Source organism: Echiichthys vipera, assembly GCF_963691815.1.
Source record: "Echiichthys vipera genome assembly, chromosome: 22".
NCBI classification, from domain to species: Eukaryota; Metazoa; Chordata; class Actinopteri; order Perciformes; family Trachinidae; genus Echiichthys; species Echiichthys vipera.
In genome coordinates this window covers 11,468,608-11,494,724 of record NC_139847.1, presented here as the reverse complement: position 1 = coordinate 11,494,724, position 26,117 = coordinate 11,468,608, and the positions used below count along the sequence as shown (strand labels likewise).

The 26,117-nt window shown below is 39.2% G+C and overlaps 1 protein-coding gene across 1 annotated transcript in view; it reads left to right on the top strand.

The window, feature by feature from the left end:
* The window catches only part of LOC310964206 (adhesion G protein-coupled receptor L3), a 152,405-nt gene that overhangs the window by 43,769 nt on the left and 82,519 nt on the right, over window positions 1–26,117 (top strand). The window contains exon 3 of the mRNA XM_083937258.1: window positions 11,658–11,767. Coding sequence (XP_083793384.1) covers window positions 11,658–11,767 — 110 coding nt within the window. The remainder of the gene's footprint in view (window positions 1–11,657; window positions 11,768–26,117) is intronic.

Sequence of the window (26,117 nt, the reverse complement as noted above, 5' to 3'; positions counted from 1 at the left end):
GCAACAGATTTCACAACCTGCCTTAATCAACTATTGTCCTGAATCAAGTGGAAATAAGTTTTCTTGTCATCCATTTTGACTTAGTAATAGTCTGTCTGAAAAATAATATGCCCACTACTTTTGATTAAATTCATGCATACAAAATAAATGATGTTAATATAATAGTTTCCGGTTGAGACCTTTATTGAGGCTGTTTTTCTTCAAGGCCTAATCAGGTATTGTATCCCAATCGATCTAATCAGATATTTTTTTATAAAGATATCTTTTTCTATGTGTTTTGTCCGCATGTAAACTGTGTTTTATGTCACTGAAGCCAGGTTGGAGATTTTAGGAAACTTCTTTTTTATGTGGTCTTGTGAAAGGGGAATGTAATGTGGCTTGCAAAGTGCAACGTTATCTCCTTTGTGAGGCATCACAGACAAGCTTTGTGGCAGGCATGGTCAAAGGTTCTAAACTTGCTAATGGGACTTTTCACATACTCAGTGTTATATACATATAAGGACTGAGCCTACTGTCTGTAATTGTAAAAGTTTTCAGGATATGAGTGAAAACGAAGCAGTGCCACTGGAAATCATAGGGTGAGTATCTACTGGGGATCAAAATTAGAGAACAAATTATAAATACTTGATACTTTTTTCTGAAATACTGTGATTTTTCATTGTTCAGAATTTGATAGAATATCAATTGCTGCTATACCACTACTGTGCTAGCATGTTTGTTTTATATAACAAGGCACTTCACCAAAAACCTTTATCTTTTGAAAAAAGCAATGAGCAAAAGCAGAGAACAGTAACCACTGTGTCATCAGAATTGATTCATAAATGATGAGAAATGAATAGGAAGTGTAGAGGCCCTTTTTTTAAATGACTTCAGTGCATCTGCACACAGAGGACATCACTAGTTTCTCACACTGCTCTGGTTTGATCTTGGTCCATTCTTCTTCAGTCTCTTCTACAGTTCGGTGACTGCAGTGGGTTTCTTAGTCATTACTTTGTTGCCAAGGATTATCCAGATATTCTCTATAAGGTTTAAATCTGGACTCTTGACACTTCCCCCACCAAATTTAACTGACCTCTTTTCACACTTTGGGTTCAGTCTTTCCCCAGTCCGACGCCAAATATAATGTTTCCTATCAGACCCAAATAAATAGAATCATCATGTCATGGTTTCGAGGATGTCTTTTTTTCATGTGTTTTTTACTGTACAGGATGGGATTTTTTTAGAACGACTGTGAAAAAACTTGTTTTCAAAAACACCTGTGTACATGTGGACTAGTTCACAGAAATGTCATCCGTGCAACAAAATAGCCTTTGAGACAATTGACGTGTTACTCACTGATCATAACTGAGAGAAACAGCTTCCCCATGGGAAATTATATTGTATTTTCATGTCACTAATTGTATGCTGAGTTGTCAGTACTCCATGGCAGAAACCCCTATTGCCTTGTTTTAAATGAGAGCAGCCAGGGAATATATTGATGCCGTTTTAATTAATCACCGTCATAGCTATTTGTCATATAAATCATAAATCTCTGCATGTATGATGAGGTGATTTACATACAATTCAGAGTCCCAGCAATTTCTCTACTTCAGGCCACAGTATAAAAGTAGCAATGACGATAGTGGTGATCATCTGTATGGAAAATGTAAAATTTCCAAAAAAACATTAGTGGTGTAATCAGTAGTTTTTTTCTCCTGTGAATCGACTAAGAAAATGGAGGATAGATAATGCATTATTTATTGGAATATCCACTCTGGCTACAAGGCTGTAGTTCAGATTGTCTTTCTGTTAGAGAAAGATTCAAAGTGATATTTTGCAGAACTTAGGATCACTATCAAGTTGAAATAAAGAATTGCCCTCCTTTGACCTGCACCATTTTCAAGAAGTGTATCTCCTGACATCCAAGGAAATGGCTGAGGATTATTCTGCTGAATTCTGCTTTGCCATTCTGAAAACTCAGACACTTGTATGTACTCTATAGGAGTGCATGCCTTGTAGGAGATAAACTGTACAATGCATGAAAGAGACTAGCCTTGATATCAATGAGAATCCAGCACACAATCTCTATTTTCTACAAATGAATAGTCATATGCTACCAGTACGTGAAAGAATATAATTGAACTGCAACAATAGTAACTCTAAAACTGATCTAACTTAATTATCGTACAAGGCCATCCTTTTATTGTATAACATCATATCTGAAGTAAAAACTCTAACTACACTCCCCCGATGAGAGCAGTTTTACTGGAATAACTTAGATCAGTGCTTTTGTTTCCTCCTAATGTTGAATTTGGAAGCATCTAACTCCCCCAGCACTCTTCAGCATGTGCCAAATTCATACTTTAATGGAATTTTGGTGTGCACAGCCAGATAGATGTCTACAGCATGTGCAGAATCACGGATTGACCTTTCAGGTGGAGAGATAAATTGCATCACCTAATACCTGTTGTGGCACCAAAATAGATGGATTAATTTCAAAGAGGCTAGCTGAGCAAGTTTGATCTGTCTGTAGCAGGATTACTTCTCCTTCAAAATAACAAGAGTAGTCTTATTCAAAACTCTTGCAAAAGAAATTGCAGTGGATCTTGAGTTTGATGTTTCCCAAGGCTTATATAAAGCTGTATTGAACATAATTTATTCCTAAAAACAAAGCTAACTATATATATTTTTTGTAGCATTATTTTTTCTGTAATTCATTTATCGTAATTAACATGTTAAAGTTCCCTAACATATATATACATACATATAACTTACTAAAAAGTTATATTTACATTTCCGAGATTATTCAAGATTTAGTAGAAGCCATTGGTGTAAGTAAATTATTGCAAATAGAAATATGGCATCTATGAAGACCTTTCTCATCCAGTTGCATCCTGTGTAAGAAGTCATAATGCTTAACCTCAGATTTCAGACTGTTCTAAACACTCAAGCTCAAGCTTAAGTCAACCCATTCCAGATTTCTTTATATGGTCATCTGCTCCAGGCACATTAATGCAGTATTTACATTATATACACTGTTAACATCAGCAAAACCTATATCCTTGGTTGCCAATGTGGTTAATTTATCTTCAATGTTGGATCACATTGCTGCTGGAACATGTTCAGTTGTGTAGTTTATGGTTTCAAAGCCTTTATTGGGTATTTTTTCGCAGGAGAAAGTGCCGCTATACTCTGTGGTTTGGACCTCACTGAGAACAGCAGCCAACCTGTGGTAAATGAATTCCCCCTCAAAAGCAATGCTCATCATGGGTGGGGTGCATCCCCTTAGGTGATAACTTTGGTCCTGCTTGACCTCAAATCCATGTGTTGCCTGACAAAGTAACCACCCAGACAAGTCCGTGCAATGATTCTTTTCCTTCTCTTTAGTATAAAAGACAAAATGATCTTGCAACTGAGAGGGTCAGTGTTTCATGTTTAATTCAGATAGTCACATAACATCTGTAAATAAAAGAACAGTAAACTAAAGAAGTTGGGTATTTACAATACTTTAAATGGCACATAATATACACACCAACTATGAAGAAACTCAAATCTGGGTTTTGCTTCTGTGCTTTTAGTCAGGCTTAGATTTTGCTGGACAACTAAACATCAGTATGTTGAGCATATTGTGACCGTTGCTTTCGACTTTCGTCTTTGCCCTACAGACTGGGTCAGGTTTAGATAGTAACCTGAGGTTTGTGTAAACTCTCATGAGACTCACAGCCCGACTGCCAATCCTAACCATAACCATTTGATGTCTTTGCCTAACCTTAGCCATCAAACCTTAACCATTCTGGTCAATGGCTAACCTTATCCATTCAAGTTCAGTGGCTAACTTTTAAGCTGTACTTGTATTTTAAGTTACTATCTATCAAAGAGTGAGTTAAAACAATGTTGATTGATCAAATGACCCCCTAATGAAAGCACTACTACATGCCTTTTTGCCGAGTTTAGTAATCTGTGTGTTTCCGACATTCCCGGGCTATATGTAAATAAGCTGCCATGTTAGTGACGCTACTGACAGCGGTTGGTCTGTTGGCCCAGACAGTCACTTACGGTTATGCTGCATTCACTTGTAATCAGAAATGGGGAACTTCCAACTTCTGAGTCTGTAAGGGCAGACGTACGATATAATGGGAACATATGTGTATGGATTTAAGAGGGTAACATATAGGGGACAGACTGGAAGTAGAGAGGTGAAAATGAATGTCAACACACATAGTCACCATGAACATGACAAGATGGAGGGCTCTGAAAGAACAGACTCACCTGCAATTACATCTTACTGACAAAGAAGCCGCTAGAAACAAGGTATCTGAAATCTTATGGAGTACAACTTTATCCATAAAACCTTAACCATTCTGATCAATGGCTAACCTTAACCATCTAACCTGAACCATTATGGTCAATAGCTAACCTTAACCATCTAACAGTACATAAAAAGTACATAAAGTGTAATGATAAGTGATTTGCGAGGCAGGACTACTTCCTGATGTGGGCTTCAGTGAGTGAGAAAGCATACAAATAGAACAAATCAGAGATGGGAAATGCTTTAACCATTGTTTCTATTTGTCTCATCCATCATCTGTAGCCACGGACAAGCCCAATCTCTCTTCTCAGTTACAGAATATTGTTTTAGTCATCACCTCAGTGAAAGTGCCCACTCGTCCACACAAGGTGGAACAAGGGAAAGCATGTGTTGGACTATAGCCGAGCAAAGGACCTCATAGCTGAATCCATATATCGCCCACATCAATAAATTCACAGTATGAACTTTGAAAATATTCGAAAAGTCTGTATTCTAGTTGATCATCTCTCCACATCCAGTCACAGTGCCTTAGTGCCACTTTATTTTTCTCAGCTTGTTGTCGCATTGGGATAAACTGTGGCTTATCTTCCCAATACAATATTAGAGAGAGGCATAAGTGTGTGATGTAAAAATCTTATGAAAGCTACTAATCTTTGTGAATGGCTAAGAGGGATTATGCTTGTCAGGAGGGGGAAAAAAGAGCTCAAGATGTTTTTTTTGTTGTTTTTTTAGAAATAGCATTGAATTTATGTAAGCAGTTGAAGTAGTTTTTGAGAGATGATCAATCTTGACCTTTGTTTGACCATCCCTAATGAAACTCTTATTCCATACTTAATAGAGCCCGATAAAGGTCATCCATATAGTTCATGAATATAAACAATCCATCTTCTCTATACTGAACAGTCAGTTGGCAGTGTATTCATTTCTGCTTAGTTCCACATAGTTAATCCTATAAAAAAAGGAATATGGCTGTGTTTTATCACTCGTAGTGTTTCAACAAACAATGCAGCAGAGCTTGATGTTCTTTTATGGTTTTGTAGCTAATGCCACCCAGTAAGCAACTATGATTTTTCACAGTGATCAATCATCAGTTGAACATGTAGGTGCATGCACACATTTGTGACCAGATGCTGATCTGTGTTTGTGCGGTGCTGTGATCTTAAGTGCTTAAAAACAGTGACTGACGTGCACTTTAAGCACTCCACGCCCACACTTGCCCATTGTATTTATGTTGTTCACATTTATTCCCCATCTTCCTCTACTGCTTTTTAATCTGCGTTGAGTAGCTCTCTTTGTCTTTTGGAAACAAACTCAGCAGTGTTAGAACAATACCAGAATGCGTTGGGTTGGATTCAGTAGTGACAATATAGATCTGTCAGTGTGGATATAGAGGATGCTTCCATGTACAGGTGCAGAAGTGTAGGTTGTTTGGATCTCTGTGTAACAGTTCTGTATTACTCTCTAGACTCACATACAAACTGTGGCTTTAAAAGCTTATTTCTTCCTAAAGGGGTGTTTATTTGAATCCCCACTCCAGAAAGAAAAATCTTAAGGGTAAATGAAAACTTGAACATACTTCCAAGTTGCCCTCAACCTTTTGACCCCTGCCTGCTTTGATAGAGTAGAGTGTCAGTAGCCTGTAACACAGTATGTGTACAATGTGATGCATGGGGCTGCCAGTAGCCTACAAACAGGTAATATAGATTGACTGTCAAGACTGGAAAACAACAGCCCTTTGGAGACATATGTGCGTGTATAAGGAACTGGATGAAATAATAAACCTATTTTCACAACTTCTCACTTACTGTACTCTGTCAAAACTCTTAAGACAGATGTCAAATGAAGATGTAAGATTGATCCGGGACAAAGAAACTGCTGTTGTAGTCTCAGTGGGTGGCTCTAGTGCAGTTTATTGTTTGGGGGAATTATCATGTAATTATTAAAAGAAAATAGGCAAAATCAACTTACTGGCATCTTGTGTATTAAAGCCTGGGAAGTAAACAGGTATACCTCATGGAATTCCCATTGTATAGGGGGGACAATAATTACAGGTACTATATATATTTATATATACATACATACATAGATAAAGTCAATGAACTGTATAAAATATATATGCAGTCTCAGTGTCATTACATCCATAGGTTTCTGGAGAGCTTAACTCTGACACCGCCTAACTCCGGGCTAATCCCAACATGGGCAAAGAGGTGGAACATGGATAGAGCTGAGGCAGGCCGAATGAGGACTACAGTCTGTGCTGGCTTCCTGTAATGGCACCCACCTGTCACTCAGTGGCCAGCCCTAAATTATGCATAACTTTAAGCCTTAATATATTTTGAATGGGTCAGTTATATAAAATACCACCCCCATACAGTTAGCATGAATGAGGAAATTGGCTTTAGAGACTAAACAATGTTTTTTGTACCAGGCTGTTAAGGTTGAAAAGTTGGACATTTTAACATGAGGCTACATGGGGATTGACTCTTTGGGAGTTAGCATTTGATGCTGCAGTTTTTTTTTCCAGCTGTAGTGTCTTACAACCACAAAACATGAATTCAGTGCTTTTGTTCTTTTTATTCTCTCACTTGAAATACCCCTTTGTTAAATTGTGTTCTACAGCTATTGAGTAGATAGGTTAATAAAAACAGTGTTTTTGTGTGTTCACTGAATTTGATCACGTACACCCAACCCTCCCAAGCAGAAGCCAGAAACATCCCTTTGAGAGCATTAGCATGGTGGTTACAGTTTGTCTGATAATCCGAAGCTTGGGAAATATTTAAAGTGACTCCAAATAATTGGAACATATAAAAGTTAAATAATTCTATAGCAGCTCCACAACTTAAAAACTTGATACATTTGCTCCATTAAGCTTCTCTGCAATTGGCTTCCAAAGGTACTGATAATTTGTGTTTCTGAAAAGAGATACGCTAAACGACACTCAACAGTTACCTTTAAATACTTCCTGGTTTGACTTAAGAGCTAAATGCACAGTGCTGAAGTCCATCGCTTCCCTTCTCTCCTTGTAATATTTTCTTGAGGTTTCAGTTCTAAATGTTGTTGTTTTTTGTGCTGCGCCAGGAGACAGGCTGAATAAGAAAAGATGGATGCTGCCGCGTGCAGCTGGGAAAGATAATGAATGAAGTTGACTGTGGGTGGCGAAGACCATCACTAAAGCGTAATGGGTCCCAGCGGAGGGAAGGGGATATTGACCCGTCCGTCACTTTACCCCCCCCCCCCCCCCACTCTCTTCCCTTACAAATACAAACTCACAAGTGTGTACACATCCTGACACACAAACACACACTGCGGTTTACACATAAAGCAAACAATACATACACTTTGACTATGCACTCACACACACTCCCAAGTTCCTAAAGCACCTTGTGCATCTCTTTTTTTCCCTCTGTGTGTGTGTGTGTGTGTGTGTGTGTGTGTGTGTGTGTGTGTGTGTGTGTGTGTGTGTGTGTGTGTGTGTGTGTGTGTGTGTGTGTGTGTGTGTGTGTGTGTGTGTGTGTGTGTGTGTGTGTGTGTGTGTGTGTGTGTGTGTGTGTGTGTGTGTGTGTGTGTGTGTGTGTGTGTGTGTGTGTGTGTGTGTGTGTGTGTGTGCGTGCGTATTTCTTAGAGGTAGGGTATTCTGGCTGTGTTTGCCCTTTTTAACTGAAAGCAAATGGTGAGTTTGCACTCTCTGACGAGGACTGTTTCATCAAACATACGAACTGTGGGAAGAACTCCACAGAGAGGCATCCCCTCAATGCAGAACGCCAGCTGAACAGCCTCCATTCTTATTTGACTTACTCCAGGCAAACTTTCTTTGATATAAATTATATGGAAAATCACTCAAAGCAATTTTCTGTGTTGGCTGCAGATTCAGCATTCATTATCTTTCCTCTTGAACTTTTAAAATCTGGCGAACCTTTCTCTTCTTCAATTTGGTCTGAATTTTCCTGCTGATATAAGTCACTGCCCTTATGAAAGTAATGAGTGGTACACACCACTTCTTCTTTTATTATTCTCCAATATGGACAAATCTGTCTCACTTTGACAGCAGGTGCACTGTCACTGTCATAGACTATCGGCTATTTTCTTTTATTTCTTTCATTGGTTCAATTATTCACCCATTCATTAATTTATGTATTTTTTGCCCCATTTCACTGGTCAATAGACGGATGGGAATCAACCTACTTACATCAGAGGCAGGAGCAGGATCAGCCAGCGATTATAGTCATTACAGTTTGTGCTTACATAGGGCTCTTGTGCTTTGTGCCACATCTCCCCTCGTCAGCTGGCAGTCTGAGCTTTAATCTGCCAGTTATAACAAACAGCAGATGAGTGAACAGGAGGAAAAGGCTAAAGGGAGGAATGCTGATAAATAAAGGGGTGAAATTGCAATATCAAGTTTTGTGTCCTCTTTTAGAATCTTAGCTCCGTTAGAGGCTTATATCCAGATGTAATCCTTTACCATTTGCTGATAACAGTAAGAATTGTTGTATAACAGTTATATTTGTTTTGAAGAATATCATCCTTTTGTTTTCATCCTTTTTGTTTTGCCAGTGGAACCCATTCTTCCAGCAGCAAGACGCCAATTAGAGCATTTAGCCTGCCGTAGCATCTAACCACCTGCTGTGTTCTTCCTCCTATAGTGCATACAGTATGTACGCCACGTATTCCCATACACATTTGAATACATCACTCAAAGATGATCCTTTTCCCTCTCTCCCTGCTAGTTCAAAGGGCTCCATCAGAGCCAAGTGTCTGATGAAATCCTAATTATCACTCTAATTGGTAAATGTGAAGTTTTTGTGGCACGTGGCGTGGGCAGCTTCTCCTGCTATTGATCTCCCTTCTGCTCTGCCATTGATTTGCACTTGATACATTTAATTGTTATTATTCATCCACCTTATTTCATTCCCCTGCAAGATGTGTGTGCAGAGGTACAAATGCAAAGCAGTGATAAAAGGGATTTGAATATGGGTCAGTATAGATGTTAAGGCTGGGATTAAGTTTGCAATCCATGTTAAATACACATTATGATGTTTAATCCCTCAAGAGGAAACTATGACAAACTATGATTAAAAATAGAGATTTGGTCCGAGCTTAACTTCTACCCAAAAAAGTTCATATATTCAGCATCTCCAACCACAAAACAAGCCAACAACTATTTCCATTCATGTGTGTGCATGTTTTTTGTGTCTGATCCACCCTCTAGCTAGTTACGTCTCTTCTGTCCATCTCACTTCTAATTCTATGTGACACTCAGTTTTCACTTGTGTTCTCATCTGCTGATACAAACCCCAGTTCGTAATAGAAATACCAAGAAATGGCAATAAGGAGGAACAGTGTTGAGATGAGGAGTCTGCCTCTTTAATTGTTCCTCAGTTTCATAGGCTTGAACCCTTTATTTTTGACTGGCATTTACTGCCTTGGAATTAACTCTTCTGAGGCAGGGACAGGCCACAGACAGCTGACTGAAGTGAGTGACAGAGGGTGATGGGGGGTTCATGAACCCATAAAGCTTGCGTGGGATGGACTCGGCAGACCATGTCTGATTACTGGGTTGGCTGGAAATGAGATGGGCCTCTTTGCTTGTCCCTCACTGGTTCGATTGATTAGTCGGCAGCCAATCAATGTTAATTAAGGTGTAGAGAATCCTTTAATTGTGGCATATGAATCATTGTGTCAGACCCCGCCTTGACCTTCACAAGACTTACACTGTGAACAGCCTTGCTGGGGAATAAATACCTTTTATATATTGCAAGATAATGGTAGTCTGTAAATGAGTATAGATTTGATGAATGGCGATCCTGTATATACTGCATCATGCAGCAGCAGGCCTTGTAAAGATCACATACACAATGTTTCAAATAGAGCCTGAATCTACCTTTGTATCCTGTCTTTCATTTTGCAAACAGATGCACAGCAGCAACAGATCAATACTTGTCAGAATGTTTAAGAGTTAATGTTGTAAGATAAGTATTGCTATTATGTGTGGCGAGAGGCTTTCTGTGCATATGAAGTGGGGCTTTGATTGATGACTGCCAAAAACAAAATGTCACATGAGAACACCACCAGCACCATAATTGTGTTTTTTAATGAAGACCTACATTTCATGTTGGAGCTGATTTTGCACTCAGTTGATTGTCTACCCCCTCCTCTCCAACACCACCACAATCATCCATCATGCAGTAATGACAATGTAACCTATACATGGTATAAAACCTGGTTCCAGGTACATGACTTCTCAACAGAAAGATGAATTTACCCAGCTGAGTGTCTTCTGAACCAAAAAATATGGGCGAACTATCTCAACATTAAACATGTCACACAATTTTGCTCCAATATAGCATGCTTTATTTCCTTAATGTTTTCAATGACCTCAGTCAGGGTGGTATCTGAGACGGTTTCCTATTTCCTTATACTGTATGTGGTCCATCAGTTTAATTATCTCTCTCCATAAAGAGAATATATCTAAAGTCGTAATACAGTTAATCTTTCAGAACAACTTTTACTTACTTTAAAATACAACATTTACTCATATGTTTATATATCATTTACTCATATTTACGTCCATAGATACAGGATATGCCATAAAACACTGCAACCAGTTTAAATGCAATACATCATCTCAATCCATTGGATTGAGACCCGCTTTTTCAATACATAATGGCAAAAAAATATATATGTTTTAAATCGATCTACAACTAGCCTCAATACAACAATCATTTAACTAAAATTATTGTTTAAAATGTCAAAATGGCCTTCAACATAGTCCTCATTTAACCTTCTCTGGCTTAACAGGGCACTCCAGAAATTTCATATTGGATTTCCATGGAGTAAGGTGATTCACAAGATGTATTTTAAAAAGTGGTCAAAGCAGCAAAGGCCAAGATATTTGGTCTTTTAGTCATTGGTACGTTTTCAAAAACACTGAATCCTACACTTCCCATTATGCAATTTAGTGGCAGCTTTCACGAGACCCTCTTTGTCTGGTAACTGCCAATGTCTGTCAACTTCCACATCCCCAGTTTGTAATACAGGTTTCCTGGTGAAAATGTGTAAACGATAACCCATTGACATCATGAAGACACAGAAGACATTATTTATCAATTGTCACAAGTTGAATATAAATCTCTATATGAATTAAAGTGAACCTAATGTGTAAAGAGGGTGGAGCACCCTTTTAAAGTATGTATTTAAGGGAAGAGACTGGGTGAATAATTTACATAAACAGTGGAGCATAATATCTGCTACAGAATTAAATACGTTCAACCCCATTAACCACTCATTAAACATCTGACTAATGTGCTACTGTATAGTGTGGCCATTCAGAAGAACAAGATTGCCTGATTTTGCTATTTTTCTCTGTTTTCAGATGTAATAACCGGACCCAGTGTGCTGTTGTGGCCGGACCAGATGTATTTCCTGACCCATGCCCGGGAACCTACAAATACCTGGAAGTCCAGTATGAATGTGTACCCTACAGTATGTACTCCTTAATTCTCTCATGCTCTCAAGCTCCTCCTAATGTTCGTATCCATTCTCATTTCCTCTTAACAGCAGTGACTCATCAACAACCTAATCAGCATGCATGCTCGTAATGTTCCAAATGTTCGAAAATATCTCAAATATGTCATCCAGTTCATTGGAACAGATTAAGGCGCAGCAGTGGATTTCAAGACGAGCGATGATTTGTGTGATCCAAACAGCATAACACCTTGTATGAGTACAGGAAGTATTGTTGAAAGTGTTGTTTACATGTGAAAAACTTATACTGTCTATCAGTGTGGAAGAATGTTGAGGTATTGGCGTGATACTGTTAATTATCAAACGTTAAAGTATTTATTGTAACTGACAGACGGTCAACACTTTTTTCATTTTCCTCATCCCCTGTGGCATCAATAATGTCAACCGTGTACCAGCTTATAGGCATTTTTTCTAAGTCACAGCCTCTGTGGGATATTGGTTGTGTAATTTATTGATGATAAAATAAGCGGATCCTGGGTATTTACTGTAGATACGGTATTAAAGTAATACAACAGGCACATTATTTGAGACTGCTGGAGATTTGTTACCCAGAGTAATGCGGTTGTGTCGGAATTATGTTGTCAAAAAGAGAAAAACTGCTGTAACTGTATTCAGTCAGAGAAAGTGTAAGCTACATTTCATTTTTAGATGGTACTAGTCAGCGGCTTCCCATCAGTTCCTCAGTTTACAGCACTTGAAGACATTTGAGGTATCATGTTTGATCATGTCATGCCTCTATTAGCATAGCAGCAATGAAAAAGGCTGTTTGACTTTCATGAATATGAAACATACTATTGTTTTGGTTCAGTTCAGCTCAGTGGATGCCAGTTAATTTTCAGACTAGTGATGCATCTCCGAAGGGAGTAAATAAAACGGTTTAATTAGTGCGGCAGGTGAAAAACACTGTCAAGCTGCACTTTTGAGTGGAAACATTTGGTCAGGGAAAGGAAAGATCAGCATGGGTTGACAGGATGAACACACAGTGAGGAAGTCCAGGTGAGGTTAGAGGAAGTGGCATGGATATTGCCATATGACCTTAGGTATTGTGTTATAATGACCTTTGAAATGGAACATCAAAGTCACAGTATTCCCAAATCCTGGCATATTGTGCTCAGAAATGATATAAAACTGGAAATTTGTTCAATTTGTTCATGGGCATTTAACTGTGTATTTAGCTGTTGGGTTCAAGCAGACTCTAATGGTTCAGATTCAAATCAAATCATCTTTTTAACATTTGATGTCCTGACATGGCTTCCTCAGTAGTCTGCCTGACAGGTGCTCTCATGTTCTAAAGTAAAAACCATTTCTCTGTGATCCAGAGCTGGCAGATGGCTCTTTTATACCTGACTCCCTTTCAATGTGCATATTTTTCTATCTCAGACACACAGTATCAGAGTCTTTCAGAGGTGTCCATGTAGATCACTGACCCAACTACTGCTATATAAATTAATCAAGCTTCTAGTTTTCAGTGCCATTCTGAGTTCCTGTCAGTATTTAAACACTTGTTGTGCTTCTCTTTGCAATTATGGACTTTTGATCCAAAATGTTCCCATTATGCTCCAGGCGACTTACATGTTCATCTACTCTAACTGAGTATGTCATTTTGTAAAAAGAAAGATGGACTTGTTTTTCCATCTATTCAGATTTAATTGTAAAATTGTTTATTTTTGTCCTAAAATATATACATTTGGGGGGATAGCATTCCAAATGAGTTGTCTTCCTCAACTACCCACCTTCCATCACTACAGGGTGACACAGTAATGACTGATTTGTATTCTCCTCTGCCCAATCCTGAGTAATTTCTAACCAATCCCACACAGTTACATAGCTCATGTAATTCCAGTCCAATCCCAGCCTGATGCCATTACTTTCACTTAAAGCTACTTTTCTCACTTTATATGAAGGACACAATCACACAGTGTGACAGCGTGTAAAAATGTTGCCAAGGCCTGGTAATGTCATGCAATGGTCTGCCTTAACTACCCACCTTCCACCTTTTTAAAAAAAAAAAAACAATTCACTCAACTTCCTTTACAAAAAGCAAAGTTGAAACATGGAACAGTTTTCCCAAACTGTTGTAAAACTGCTTCTAGCTGCTTTGTTCCTATAACATCGGGGCCGCCTATTAAGGGTGCACAAGGGAGTGAAAAGTGGTCACTTTGTGTGCAACTACACTATGTATTGTGCCCAGAAGCATTGTAGGATAAAAAAAATCTGCTTACAATGCATAAACATTGCAGAAGTCATGTAGGCGTTTATTTGTATACTGAGCAGGGAAGCAAAGTGTAATCACAAACGGTCACTAGAGACAGATTAAGACACAATTTTATTGCAGCTTGTGAATGCAATTCATCTGTGACAGCCCGGTGGACAAATAAAGCAATCAGATCCACTTGGCTGGAATGAACCACATTTAAAGACAGGTCCTTTTTGTTATTCTGTCCTGCTTAAATATGCGCTACCCGTCTTGCATAATCAATCATGAGCCCAAAGATCAATGGATATCTCACGTTGAAATTTTAGAAAAGGGACAGAGTTTTAACCGGTTTGCTTGTTAATTTGAGATGGAATTAGGTATTTTCATTGGTAAAGGGGTCTGGTTTAAGACAAGGCAGCTCAATTGTGGCTGGGCTATTAACACAAGTATCTCTACAAAGTTTCTGAGACACATTTGAGTGTCTAATAAGAGAAGCAGCAACCCATGACTTCAACTCTCCTCACACTCTCCTGACAAGCTCTACCTCCCAGTTCTATTACCTTTTCCTTCCAAGTCTCCTTCACTCTCACTTACATTTTGTCCTTTAAGTGTTCTCACTGCTTCCCCCCCCCCCTATATCCCTTTTATTTGCTCCCTCTGTTCCCTCGACTGCCCTTCCTCTCTTCTTAACCCCCTTCACTGACAGGTTTTATCTGTATTCTGTTTGTGGAGCATCATTTCTTTTAGGATGAATTACCACTCTCTCCTCTATATATTTATAAGACAGCAAGATTGTTCAATCAGATCCATCGTTAATAATGGCAGAGCAGTGTGCTAACTCGATGGACACATGCCATGGATACAATCTTGATTTTATTCATCTGCGATTTGGTTCGCTCCATCACCTGTAATGGAAAAAAAATGTTACGATTAATACTACTTAAAGTGCTGGATTATGCCTGAACAGTGGGGCAATGTAAGAGCACAAGGCAATCTATCATATTTCATTTGAGCTGAACAATTTTTTAATATGAGCTGTGTGTGTTGTGTGTAGGGAAATTGACAGTCAGGGGGGTAAATAGCACTGCTACAAAGGTTAAGTAATAATAAATTGATTCATGATGCTGGATTAAAAACTAAGTACTTAAAGGTCCCATATTGTACTTATTTTCAGGTTCATACTTGTATTTCGGTTTCTACTAGAGCATGTTTACATACTTTGGTGTTCAAAAACACATTATACATCATACTGTCTGTTTGAATATTCCTGAGATGAACCCTCTGTCTGAAACGCTCCATTTTAGCGCCTATCTCTTTGAGGCCCCCTCCTGATAAAAAACAGTCTGCTCTGATTGGTCAGAGGTCCATGTCTTTCATAACTGCACTCTCAGCAAGTCTGCACTGTCATTGCAGCCCGAGACTGACTGTTACTGCATTGTGACATCACAACCGTACAGAAGTCGTGATGGCTCGTTTAAGGGCACAGTTTCTGAATATGGGCTGTGTGCATTTGTCCTTGGATTGAGCGTTTATATAGCATCTCGACTTAATTTATAGTAAGATACAATATTGAAATCTCCCTTTTTTTAATATGGGACCTTTAACACATAATACTAAATTGAATATGCTTGTATTTGCCCCCACAAGTCATAAAGGAGTTATACGAACATCCAGGTACACTAATTTTTCATCTGCCAGAGGTCTCTGTCTTCTTTGTACTCATGCAGTTTGTGCATGCTCCCCCATGCACTTTACAGATTAGTAAGGCTACCCTCAGGCAGAAGTGATGTGCTGACCCTTTATGATGACTCATAAACATGACTCCGCTCCAACGGCTAACATCTGTCTCCACCCCGCCCTCTCACCTTGACTTTCCATGGTTCAGTGGAGAGATGCACATCTATTTTCTTAGTGCCTTATTAAAACCTTTCTCACTTGCTTTCTTCATCTAGTTCTCCATTTAACTTTGACTTTACCAGCTCCTCCCAAAGGTCGAGCTCATAAGAGGTCAAAATAACTGCTACCTACCCTGTTCTTCTTTGGCAGTAATGAAGCACTTACATCCCCTGTTTGGCCCCTCAAAATCTCACTTGTCACACAATAAAGCTTGTTCGAACCTGCTGTTTCCATGCTTTGTCGTTGAAAGACTTTCTGTTGTTGACAGCTTGCTGTTACCTTTCTTGTACTTCTCCCATCTCCCTGTAGTAATTAGTTGTACCTTTCTGTGTGGTTTCCATGGCAAATTGACTGGTTTGGTCCAGGCAAGCGGTCAAACTCCTCGTCCCCAAAAATGACGTAGAGGTAATTACACACCCTTTTAGAGAGCACTTTTGTTCAGTTCATTTTTTCAAAATTGACACTGGTGTGTGTTGCAGATGAGGTGGAGGGAAAGTGAAAGACAGAAAGGCACAGACAAGAAGAGAGTTGGAGAACAAAGGAAGAAAACCTGCTGGTGGTCTGTTGCTATACATAAGCCACTAGTTCCCCCCACTGTTTGTAGCTAATAAGGACAATATAAAATCTTGTCTGGCACAGTGTGATTCAGCTCAGCCCTGTCAGATATTGCTCACACTTTGGAAGCTAAGCCAGGACATAATCATGCAATCAATTCTCCAATTTGAATGGAACACTTTAATCCTGAGCTCATACCTCATAGAAACTTACCATGTAATCGGTCTTTTATTTCCAACTTACCTAATTGTTTTTTAATTAGTTTTGCTAATAATAACACACCTAACAAGTTCAGAGGGGGGCTCACTGAATAATGGAGTAGATTGTTTTGGCAGGTTTTACTCAGCACCTGCTACCAATCTCTATCCTTCTGTGTTGGCAGGTGAAACCATGAAATTGATGCTCTACACATGGCTATCACTAACATTGCAGCTTGGCCAGATTGTGGTGTGATTACAGGGCCTATTATGCAATGGTCACACCTAAGGTAAATACCACCTGTGTGACCTGGATGGAACTTCAGGGCTGTAGTGTGGACACTGCAATTTCTTTTGCGTCTTGTCTGGGATACGCATTATTATATGTCTTTATATGCGTCTCTACACAAATATGGATTTTAGATCATTAATAAGAATCTTGTCTAAGATGTTCAGTCGCTCAAACTAGTATTCAGACATCACCAGCAGTCTACCTTCCAAGTGCCCAGGTAGTTCTCTTTGCCTTGGATAATCTTGTGGCAATTTTAATCTTCTTCAAGAGTAGATCACTCTATTTGATGTTATCAGTAAATCTACTAAGCAGATTGTATGGAAGCTCAGTGGCTTTTGCCCTTGAGCTCTCCAATCCTAGTCCGGGAGTCAATGCCGTGACAGCAGATACATCACACAACCACACCCTCCTTGACTCCCCTCCAAAATGCCACTGTTTTTCAGACAGCCCCCCCCTTTCTTCTCCCCACCTGAGCGGCGGGCTCCAGTTCTTCCCATGTGTGAAGAGGGCCTGTAATGCCATCACATCACTCAGTGACAGCTGACCACTCCCCAACCCACACAGCAAGCAGCGATGGCTACGACTTTCTGTCACATATTTCACACACCATATTCACGCTGGAGTCGTCGCCTAAATTTGCAGGAATGGATCTTGCATAGACAAGACATTCATTTTAAACTTTTAAATCTTGATCCATCCTGAAATATCACTTTGACATCTTTTTTTAAAACATTTTTTTAAGTGTATTGTCGTTGTTTTTTTTATTATTGAAAAGAAACGAAAATGTCTTGGGGGATCAGAAATGCTCCTTTTCCCTCAAGCCTCTGAGAGGTTTGTCAGTGTCTGTGCTTGATTAACAGTTTAGCTAGCAGGCTCATTTGCAGCAGGGATACAGAGAGACAAAGTATATAACTGTAGCTTCCAAGCCAATGACAGGCAGCATTTAGTCAGCAGATATTGAAGAGAAGGGATCACGCCAGCATTTAAACGGACTGATCTTCAGTGGTTTGCAAGTTGTAAAGCCCTTTAATGTGCTTACGTTACACTTGACTAGTTAATTGGCTATCTAGCATGACGTTGTGCAGTGCAGTTTTCCACAGTGGTGCAGGACAAAACATGTTTGTTTCTAGATAAGAAGGAGGCATTAGCTGGAGATCTTATGTGAGTTGTTGCTGTTAAACGTCTGAGGCTCTTGCTGTAAAAGGTTACACAATATGATCAAATTGATCAAATGTCTAGTATTATCACATTAAAAACAAAAGATTAACCCCCCTAGTTCATAGTAATAAATAACGAACTAGCTGTATATCTACTACTACATCGTGTTTGCATTTTCATAATAAAAGTGTGGTTTAAAATAAAGAAAACAGCAGTTCTTGGGCCTGGATTAACACTCGTCCTATAGAAAAAAAGATATTATTTTCCCAGTTGAGAGGCAAGATAATTGCACAGGGAGGCTGTGATTACCAATGTGGATAAATGGTGGTGTGAACGGGGTGAATCTGGACATGTGCAAACGGTTTTCCCCCACTAATAGCTGAATAAGCTGCTGTAATCTATCAGGCACTTGTTTTGTACCGCCTGCTTTGCTCAGTATAACATACATTGCGTTTTTATGGGTCGACAAAAATGTACACACTCCACCATATTGGAACAAATGCTCTTGCATGCCAAACATGCTTCTGGAAATGTTCATAAACACGACCATTTATATAACCCCAGCAAAGCTTTTATCTCAAGGTTTCCTCCAACAGCCACACACACACACACACACACACACACACACACACACACACACACACACACACACACAGACAGAGGCACACATGTCTGCAAGAGTTGTTGGGGTGCCAAGTGTCGAGGATATAGCACTAATTAGAGATTGGTCTCTCCAGGGGGGTCTCCTTTTAATGATCAACATACTAATCAAAGCTCATTTTCCATTTTCTTGTCTTCTTTCTTTGTTCACTGGTGTTCACCATGTCCAGCCACATACCAGACTAAACATTCTCTTTTCTCCCCCCCAATTCCCCCCACCCTCTGTTCTGTTCCATAATTTCAAGGTCCTTAAAAATCAAGACATTTCAGGAGTTGCAATTATGTTATTTCTGCTCCAGTTCGTAGCTATGTTCCACAAAAATGTATTTTAATTTTGTTTTGCCAAGGCTGCACTTGTCTTTTCTCCTTCTGTCGATCCCACGTGGGTAGCAGGTTGGATGAGCGCCAAGTCCTTGCACCTGTCCCTCAAAGAGAGACAAACACACATGCGTGCACACAGACAGCAGAACAAGCGCACGCACACACAGACGACCTGCATCGTCAAGGTTATAAGGCAGTATAGCGGCTCCCCAGTAGGAGGGAGAGGGAAAGCGATGGAGACAGAAAAGAGACACCAGGGAGGAGATTGAATAAGTACGAGAAAAGGAGCACAAAGAGAGCAGACAAGTGGTTGAAAAAAAAGAGGGGTGTTGAGAAATGGAACCTGTAATGATGGTGTGGGAGAGCCAACCGAGGGAAACGTTAGGGAAAAAAATGAGGGAGATGAAGAGAGAATTCAGAGAAAGAGAGATGGCAGCCTGCATGTCCTCCCCCATCCTTAGGCACATGCTATTCAAAGCCCTGTAATTTGTGTCATTAATTAAAAAGCTGATGGGACAGAGTTAAGGGGTTTGCACTCTGCAACTCCTTAGTTGAGAGCGAAGGAATGGAAAAAAAAGGGGGGAAATATTGCAAAAAATATTGCAGCCATTCCACAATGAATCTCTATTAGCGGCTAATGATACCATTCTGATACCTCTCAACCATTAGTGTGAAATTGGGAAGCGTTAATTATTCAAATGAAAATCCATACAGCTGTCGCTCACTTGACGGGGGTCGGGGCTCTCAGTGGCTCAGGGTCCCCATTGTTAGCTGCTCAGCTTGAGTGTTAAGCAGAAAGTAGACTACAATAAGTATGCAGAGCGTCTTCTCAGGTGAAAATTATATTTGAAATTATGCACTGAACAACTACAGTATGGACTGCATTATGCAGTGGCACTATAATTGAATTTTATACAGTATAGTATGGCATTGTCTGCCTATATTATCTGCACTGTCTTTGTTTTGTTTTACTTTTTGATTATAATGATTTTTTTTAACCATGCAATATAATCTTCAAAAGAAGCCCTATTGTTAGTTTGCTCGTGCAGCGTATTAAATTTGGTTAGGACAGCTTGACCAATTAGGTGAGCTGCAGCATCAGCCAGGTCCCAGCTTATGCGTTTGGCAGGGTAAACCATACAGCAGCCAGGCTCTTACAAGCTGCATGCACACGGTTTAGTGAGTTATTGTTTTGCCCCAACCAAAGCCAAGCATTGCACTCACTTAAACTATAGCCTGGAAGAGCACTCATTTGATTAGTGGTTTCCATATTTGTCATGAACGCAAAACTGATCCAAAAGATAAACATTTGAAAAACACATTAAATAAAATAAAACTGACACAAATCATTGAAATGTCAAATGACCTATCGGGTGTAAAAGGGAACTTTACCAAAACACGGATGTGATCTGCTTTTTTAGGCAGGTATCTGTAAGTAGAGATTCAAATGCATTTCTTAATACCACCGGTCTCCTCTGAAATGTGTGCAGCACATGTTATAGTCAACCTCTGAAATGTGGTTTGAACTCTGAACTGGGATTTTTTGTTCTCATTTCCAATGAGGACGTTTCGTCCTTCTGGTTCGCGTTGGTCAGTGGACAGTGGTCTTTTTTTTTCCTCTAGGAAAATGTACAGGACCCTTATGATTCTTAATGAGACATCCAACCATTCTGCCAATTGCAAAAGAAGAATGATAAGTTATTACCTTAATGTCACTTTAATATCAAATCAGTGCAATTACTTGTGAAAGTATAAGTATAAATTGGAGTCAAGGCCATATTTAAGAGTTTGCAAGGGGTTTCCACCCTTACACTCCAACATGGGCGCAGCTCCCAGCATGAATATTGATTTGTTTCAAAATTGCTCAACCTCAAATCTGCTTTTAAATAATTTGATGGCCATTCAATACTCATCATCTCTTTTTCCAATAATTAGCTCATCACCTCAGTTAGTGTTTTAAAGTTTATTTACTGAAGAACAGTGTTGGAGAGTCAGGCAATTACAATTTACAACATCATCACACATTGCAGTCGAGTATCTCGATTAATTGCATCACTCTATGCCCTCTAATGATCTCTAAATGAGCGGACCTTACTTTAGCTAAATATCTGTTTGCCCTCGGCCATTAAGAAAGCAGATTGAGTATTCCAGAAGGAACACAAATGCTGGGCTGTTTACTGTACTGTATAGAGCCTATTCAGTGTTGTCCTTAACTATCAGGGCAGGCTTTATCAAGTGTTTTGGAACAAAATGCAAATATAGGACCTCTTTACAATGTTGAGCCCATGGATGAAGTACTAAATGACCTCTGACGACTAACACAAGAGAATGCAACCCTTTAATAAATGTGAAGGAAGCTTTAAAAAGGACCCTTATTTTTTATTTTTTATTTGTGTGCCTATCTTTAATAGTTTCAGTCTTCTCAGACATCAGAGACGAGACAGAAAGAAAGACAAGGAGAAGGGAGAGAAAAGGATGAGAGAGCTAAGTTCTTTTTAGTGACTCAGTGACAGGCGTGACCAAAATCGTATTAAGGTCACAATGGGGATTATGGGGTGGAGTAAAGAAGTTTCTCAAATGAATCAATCATCCATCTCACTATGCTTTTCCTGCTTCCCGGGCTTGTATCGTTGACACCATAAACAGGGATGTCTAAGGCTCATATCACAGGTATATCTCAGCTTATATTGTATTTGTATTGGAAACTGACTAGACGCGACATGAACAAATTGGTTTGAGAGATCCGATGGGTGACCTTGCAGCATCCAGCAGCATTTTCTGGTCAAATGACTGGGCCACAAACTGTACGGTATCTCCGGGAGTAACGTATTTCCTTGTCAGGGATTTCAACCAGATCCTTTACTCCCTTTTCACACCATCTCCCCTGGCGATTGCGTCGTATACCACTTCCTCACATCCCTACCACTAATGCTTTTTTCTATAGCTCATTACCCTTCTCTCCCCTCGCCACTGTTAGCCATTCCTCAATCAGAAATGCTGGCCTCCCCACGGCCCCTGTTGTGTGGCTGTTGCTCATGGGAGGTGAAGAGGCTTCGATCGGGGACGTTTGACTATTTACTTTGATTTGATCGATGCGGTCCACGTGTAGCTCCGAGTTATTGGCAAATTTGAGTTTCCAGTAATGGTGCTTCAGATGTAGCCCAGAGCTATTGTTGCCCAGGCTTTGTATGGATGTATCGTGTTCCAATGACAGCTGAGCTTTTGCTGTTGATGAGGTGCCATGCTGTACCAGTGTACGATTTTATGATCTGACAAACGACTTGTTGAAAGCCTCTCCCCTCCCCATTATTTCTCTCTCTTTTTACTCCTTCCCTCATTTGACAAAGCCCTACTTCACTCGCTGCTTTTCATTGGCTCACTACCTTGCATTAATATTGTTCTACTCTAATAACTTTCTCATCTTTCAAACTTTACCCTACCCGCCCTTACCCACTGACCTCCATACCTCACTCTGTTGCACTCTCCATTTGGAGGAGAGGACTCTTGTAAGCCCTGGTAACAGAGGTTAATCCTCTCTTATTAGAGCTGGGATTACTGGAGGGGAAGGGACAGGACCGGCAAAATGCCATGACTGACATAAAAAACTTGTTCATAAGAGAAGGCGATACATAGAGTGCGTAGAGTAAAGATGTAATAGCTGTATACAGTACAAGTGCATAGTGTAGTTTTACAGCTTGGGAACAAACAACAGGGCCTCATGCAGGAAGCCACGTTTGTTCTTTAACAGTATTTTTTTGACTCATGATTTGTTCTAATGTTGTTAGTACCCATTGGTTTCTGGGATTCACCAATGGTTTCTTATTTGTACCGGTTTCTTCTTGTGGTCGAAAGCACACATTTGTTTGCATAGTCTGCAAATTGTTTGTACAACATAAGGAAACACATAAATGAACATAAATGCATGAATATTATAGAAATAAATTTAGCTTTTTGCTAGATTGCTTACACGTTAGCCATACCAGCTGGTTCCGTTGGTATGAAATTGACAAAAAAAAACATCATTTAAGGCAGGTTTATTTATATATATATATATATATATAGTCATTACCATATCAGTCATTTTCACCACTGACAATATCCGATAATTTAGGTCAGTAGCAATATGCAAGCTTCATGAGTCTGTTTAGGTCATCAGTCACATATTATCAGCTGTATATGTACCCAATTTGCATGTGAAGCCCTTTTTTCAAACTCCCACTGTAAGCATTCTTGCAACTAACCATATGGTTGATTGATTTAATGGCTATAGAAAAAGTCATGTACTGTACATATGTAATACACATTCTCCTGAAACAGCCATCACTCCAAAAGACAAACATTTTGTACAATTAGTTTGTACAAATTACCTGATTAATCATTTTTCCCCCTACAGGCTTATATGTAACGCAGTACTTTTTTCTCCTTTCTTAAAGATTACAATTGACTGTTTTGTGTTTTTTTTCCACTAACCCCTTGCTCTTCTTGTACTGTTGTGTGACTGTATAGACTTTGTAGTTATCACGTCATTAATCTGTACTTTCTGTTTTCTTTCTCTCTCTCTTCCCTTCACGCCTAAAAAATAGAAGTGGAACAAAAAGGTAACTAAATGCCAAAAACTTTTGTTTTTCACCTGCATTTTCGTTTGGGAATAGGCTTTCTTTTTAAAATTGTCTCTGGTGACGGGGTGCTAAAGCAGATCTGTGGTATTTTGTAGGTTGTGCTCAATGTATGGTGCATTTGTGAAGTTGAACATGTCATTCATGGGGAAAATGAAATTTATTAGGGTTAGAAATATACCTTAATAGCAATTTCTGTCTTTCATTTAGTCCTGCTGCTGCATCCAAAACAAAACCTTCAGTCCTTGTTCATCGACAGAATCACAGATTGACAGCTCGTTTGACTGAGCCACGTATATGATCATAACTCTGGGTCAGTACAGACCTGCTCTCCAGTGAAATCCCATACACCCGGGGTGTTTTTATTTCCTGTAATAACTGAAGATTATTCAGGCTCTGCTTTATCTGCTGCATAATATTAAAGGAGAAGGCTATACAGGTTGATCAATATTTTGTCCAATAAGTTGTCAGCATTTTTGATTATAGCTCTAACATGATGATGGCTATAACCTTCAGGGACCCACTAGTCAATACTGGTGACTGATTATAGCCGTCATATTCTTACTTTATCAGCACTGCATGATGCTGCAGAACATATGTTAAATCTTCACTTGTGCCCCAGGAGTATTGTGTTTTTAAGTGTTACCTTTCCACATGAGCCTCGAAGTGTGTCCTTTGTCAGACGTTAACTACGAAGCTGGATTTGAGTCAAAGATGGAAATGGAATCATTAAACAAGAGTCAAGAGTTCTGCTTTAATAGCTACGCAATACATTTAAAGTTTCATAGCAGTCATTAATTATAACATATCACTGAAATCTTAGGCAAAGAGAATGAGCAATGAAGCTGATGGGGGGGGGGATTCGAAACATTTTCTGGAGATGTCTGCTGAGTTCACAGTTTTTTTGCGAAATTCCCCATGAAAGCCATGAATGCTCTTGTATCACTTCTCTAATATCTTACATTCACTCCTCCATGTTTGTGCTTACATCCTTAAAACGCATATCCTACAGAGACCAGTGTGCTGTCAGTACAAAGCTCACCTACTCTGACCTTGTACCCTTGCACATTCCATCTTTTTCAACCATCGAGTCGTCTTAGTATTTTAGTTGAGCAACCTCTGAGATGTGTTTCAAGGCGCTGTGTCAACGGGACGCATCTTGCCACATTTTTCACCTGCAGGTAGACAACATGTTTAATCTTAAGAGATTACAAGAGAAAGAAGCCTCTGTTTTCCTGTCTCTTTCTCCTCCTTCTCCTCTGAGCGTGCAGGCTTTAGCTCTCGGAGGATCTGCAGCTAGAACCTGTCAGTGCTGTGTCAGTTTCCTGGCCCGTAGCAGTGAAAGGAGCCTTCACACGCACTTTGTTTTTATATGTGGTGTACTGTGGACCCAGACCTGTGGACAAGGGGAAACCTGTACCATCTACATTCTTGTTTATTTTTATCAGACTAACTTTGACCTGTTTTTCTTTTTAAACAATTTGCTATTTTAATGAATTGTTCTTATCTATTTTTTTTGATAATTCATTTAAGTATTTAGTATGTTAAAGTTATTTCATTTTACTTTGTTCTTCTGGTGCGGCTATAAGATTAAAAAAAAAAAATTTAAATGTTTAACCTACTCCGGATTTATATTCATTATAATCCTGAATTCAGATGTCATCTTTTTAGAAAGACAGAAAATTATAATTGCCTCATTCCAAGATAATCCATAATGAACTGAAATTTGCCTTCACACTATTGACCTGCTCCAGCTCTATTGCCTTGGCCTGGCTTTATCAGATTTGAGTGCAAACCAGTTCACATATAATTAGTTTACTGTGTGGTGTTGTAAATCATTCCACATACTAAAAATGGATGAAATAATGGACAGGCAATCGTTGTATAGATGATGTAATTACTATCTATTATTTTGTTTTGTTTGTTTTGTTTTTGCCAATCTGCCTCAGCCATTAATTACAACATAGTTATATCAAAATTCTAAATTTGGTTTGGTCTGTTTAATACTATTTATTAAGAACTCAAACCAGAAACAAATTTAACCTTCCCTTTCTGGTGCAGTTTTATATAATTTAGTAGATATGTTCTGTACCAAGAAGCCACTTTGTAAAGGGAAACAAACCAAAATGGTGACATGTGTGTAAGTGCATTTGGTTGAGTCAGTCTGTGGTGAGCTTTAATAGCGTTTTCTGGCTTGTTCCTGCTCTACATTGAGTCAGAGGAGATGACCCTCACTTCCTCTATTCACCCCTCCCTACAAGTCTGTTCCTTCAGTGTCATTGCAAACTAATTGTCTTGAGGCTCAGAGAATAACTGAATTAGATATATCTCATAAGAAAAGTCTAAACTGGAAAAGTATTTGAAACCAAAACACTTATTGAATTTGAGACAGTTGAAGACTGAAATTATGAAAACG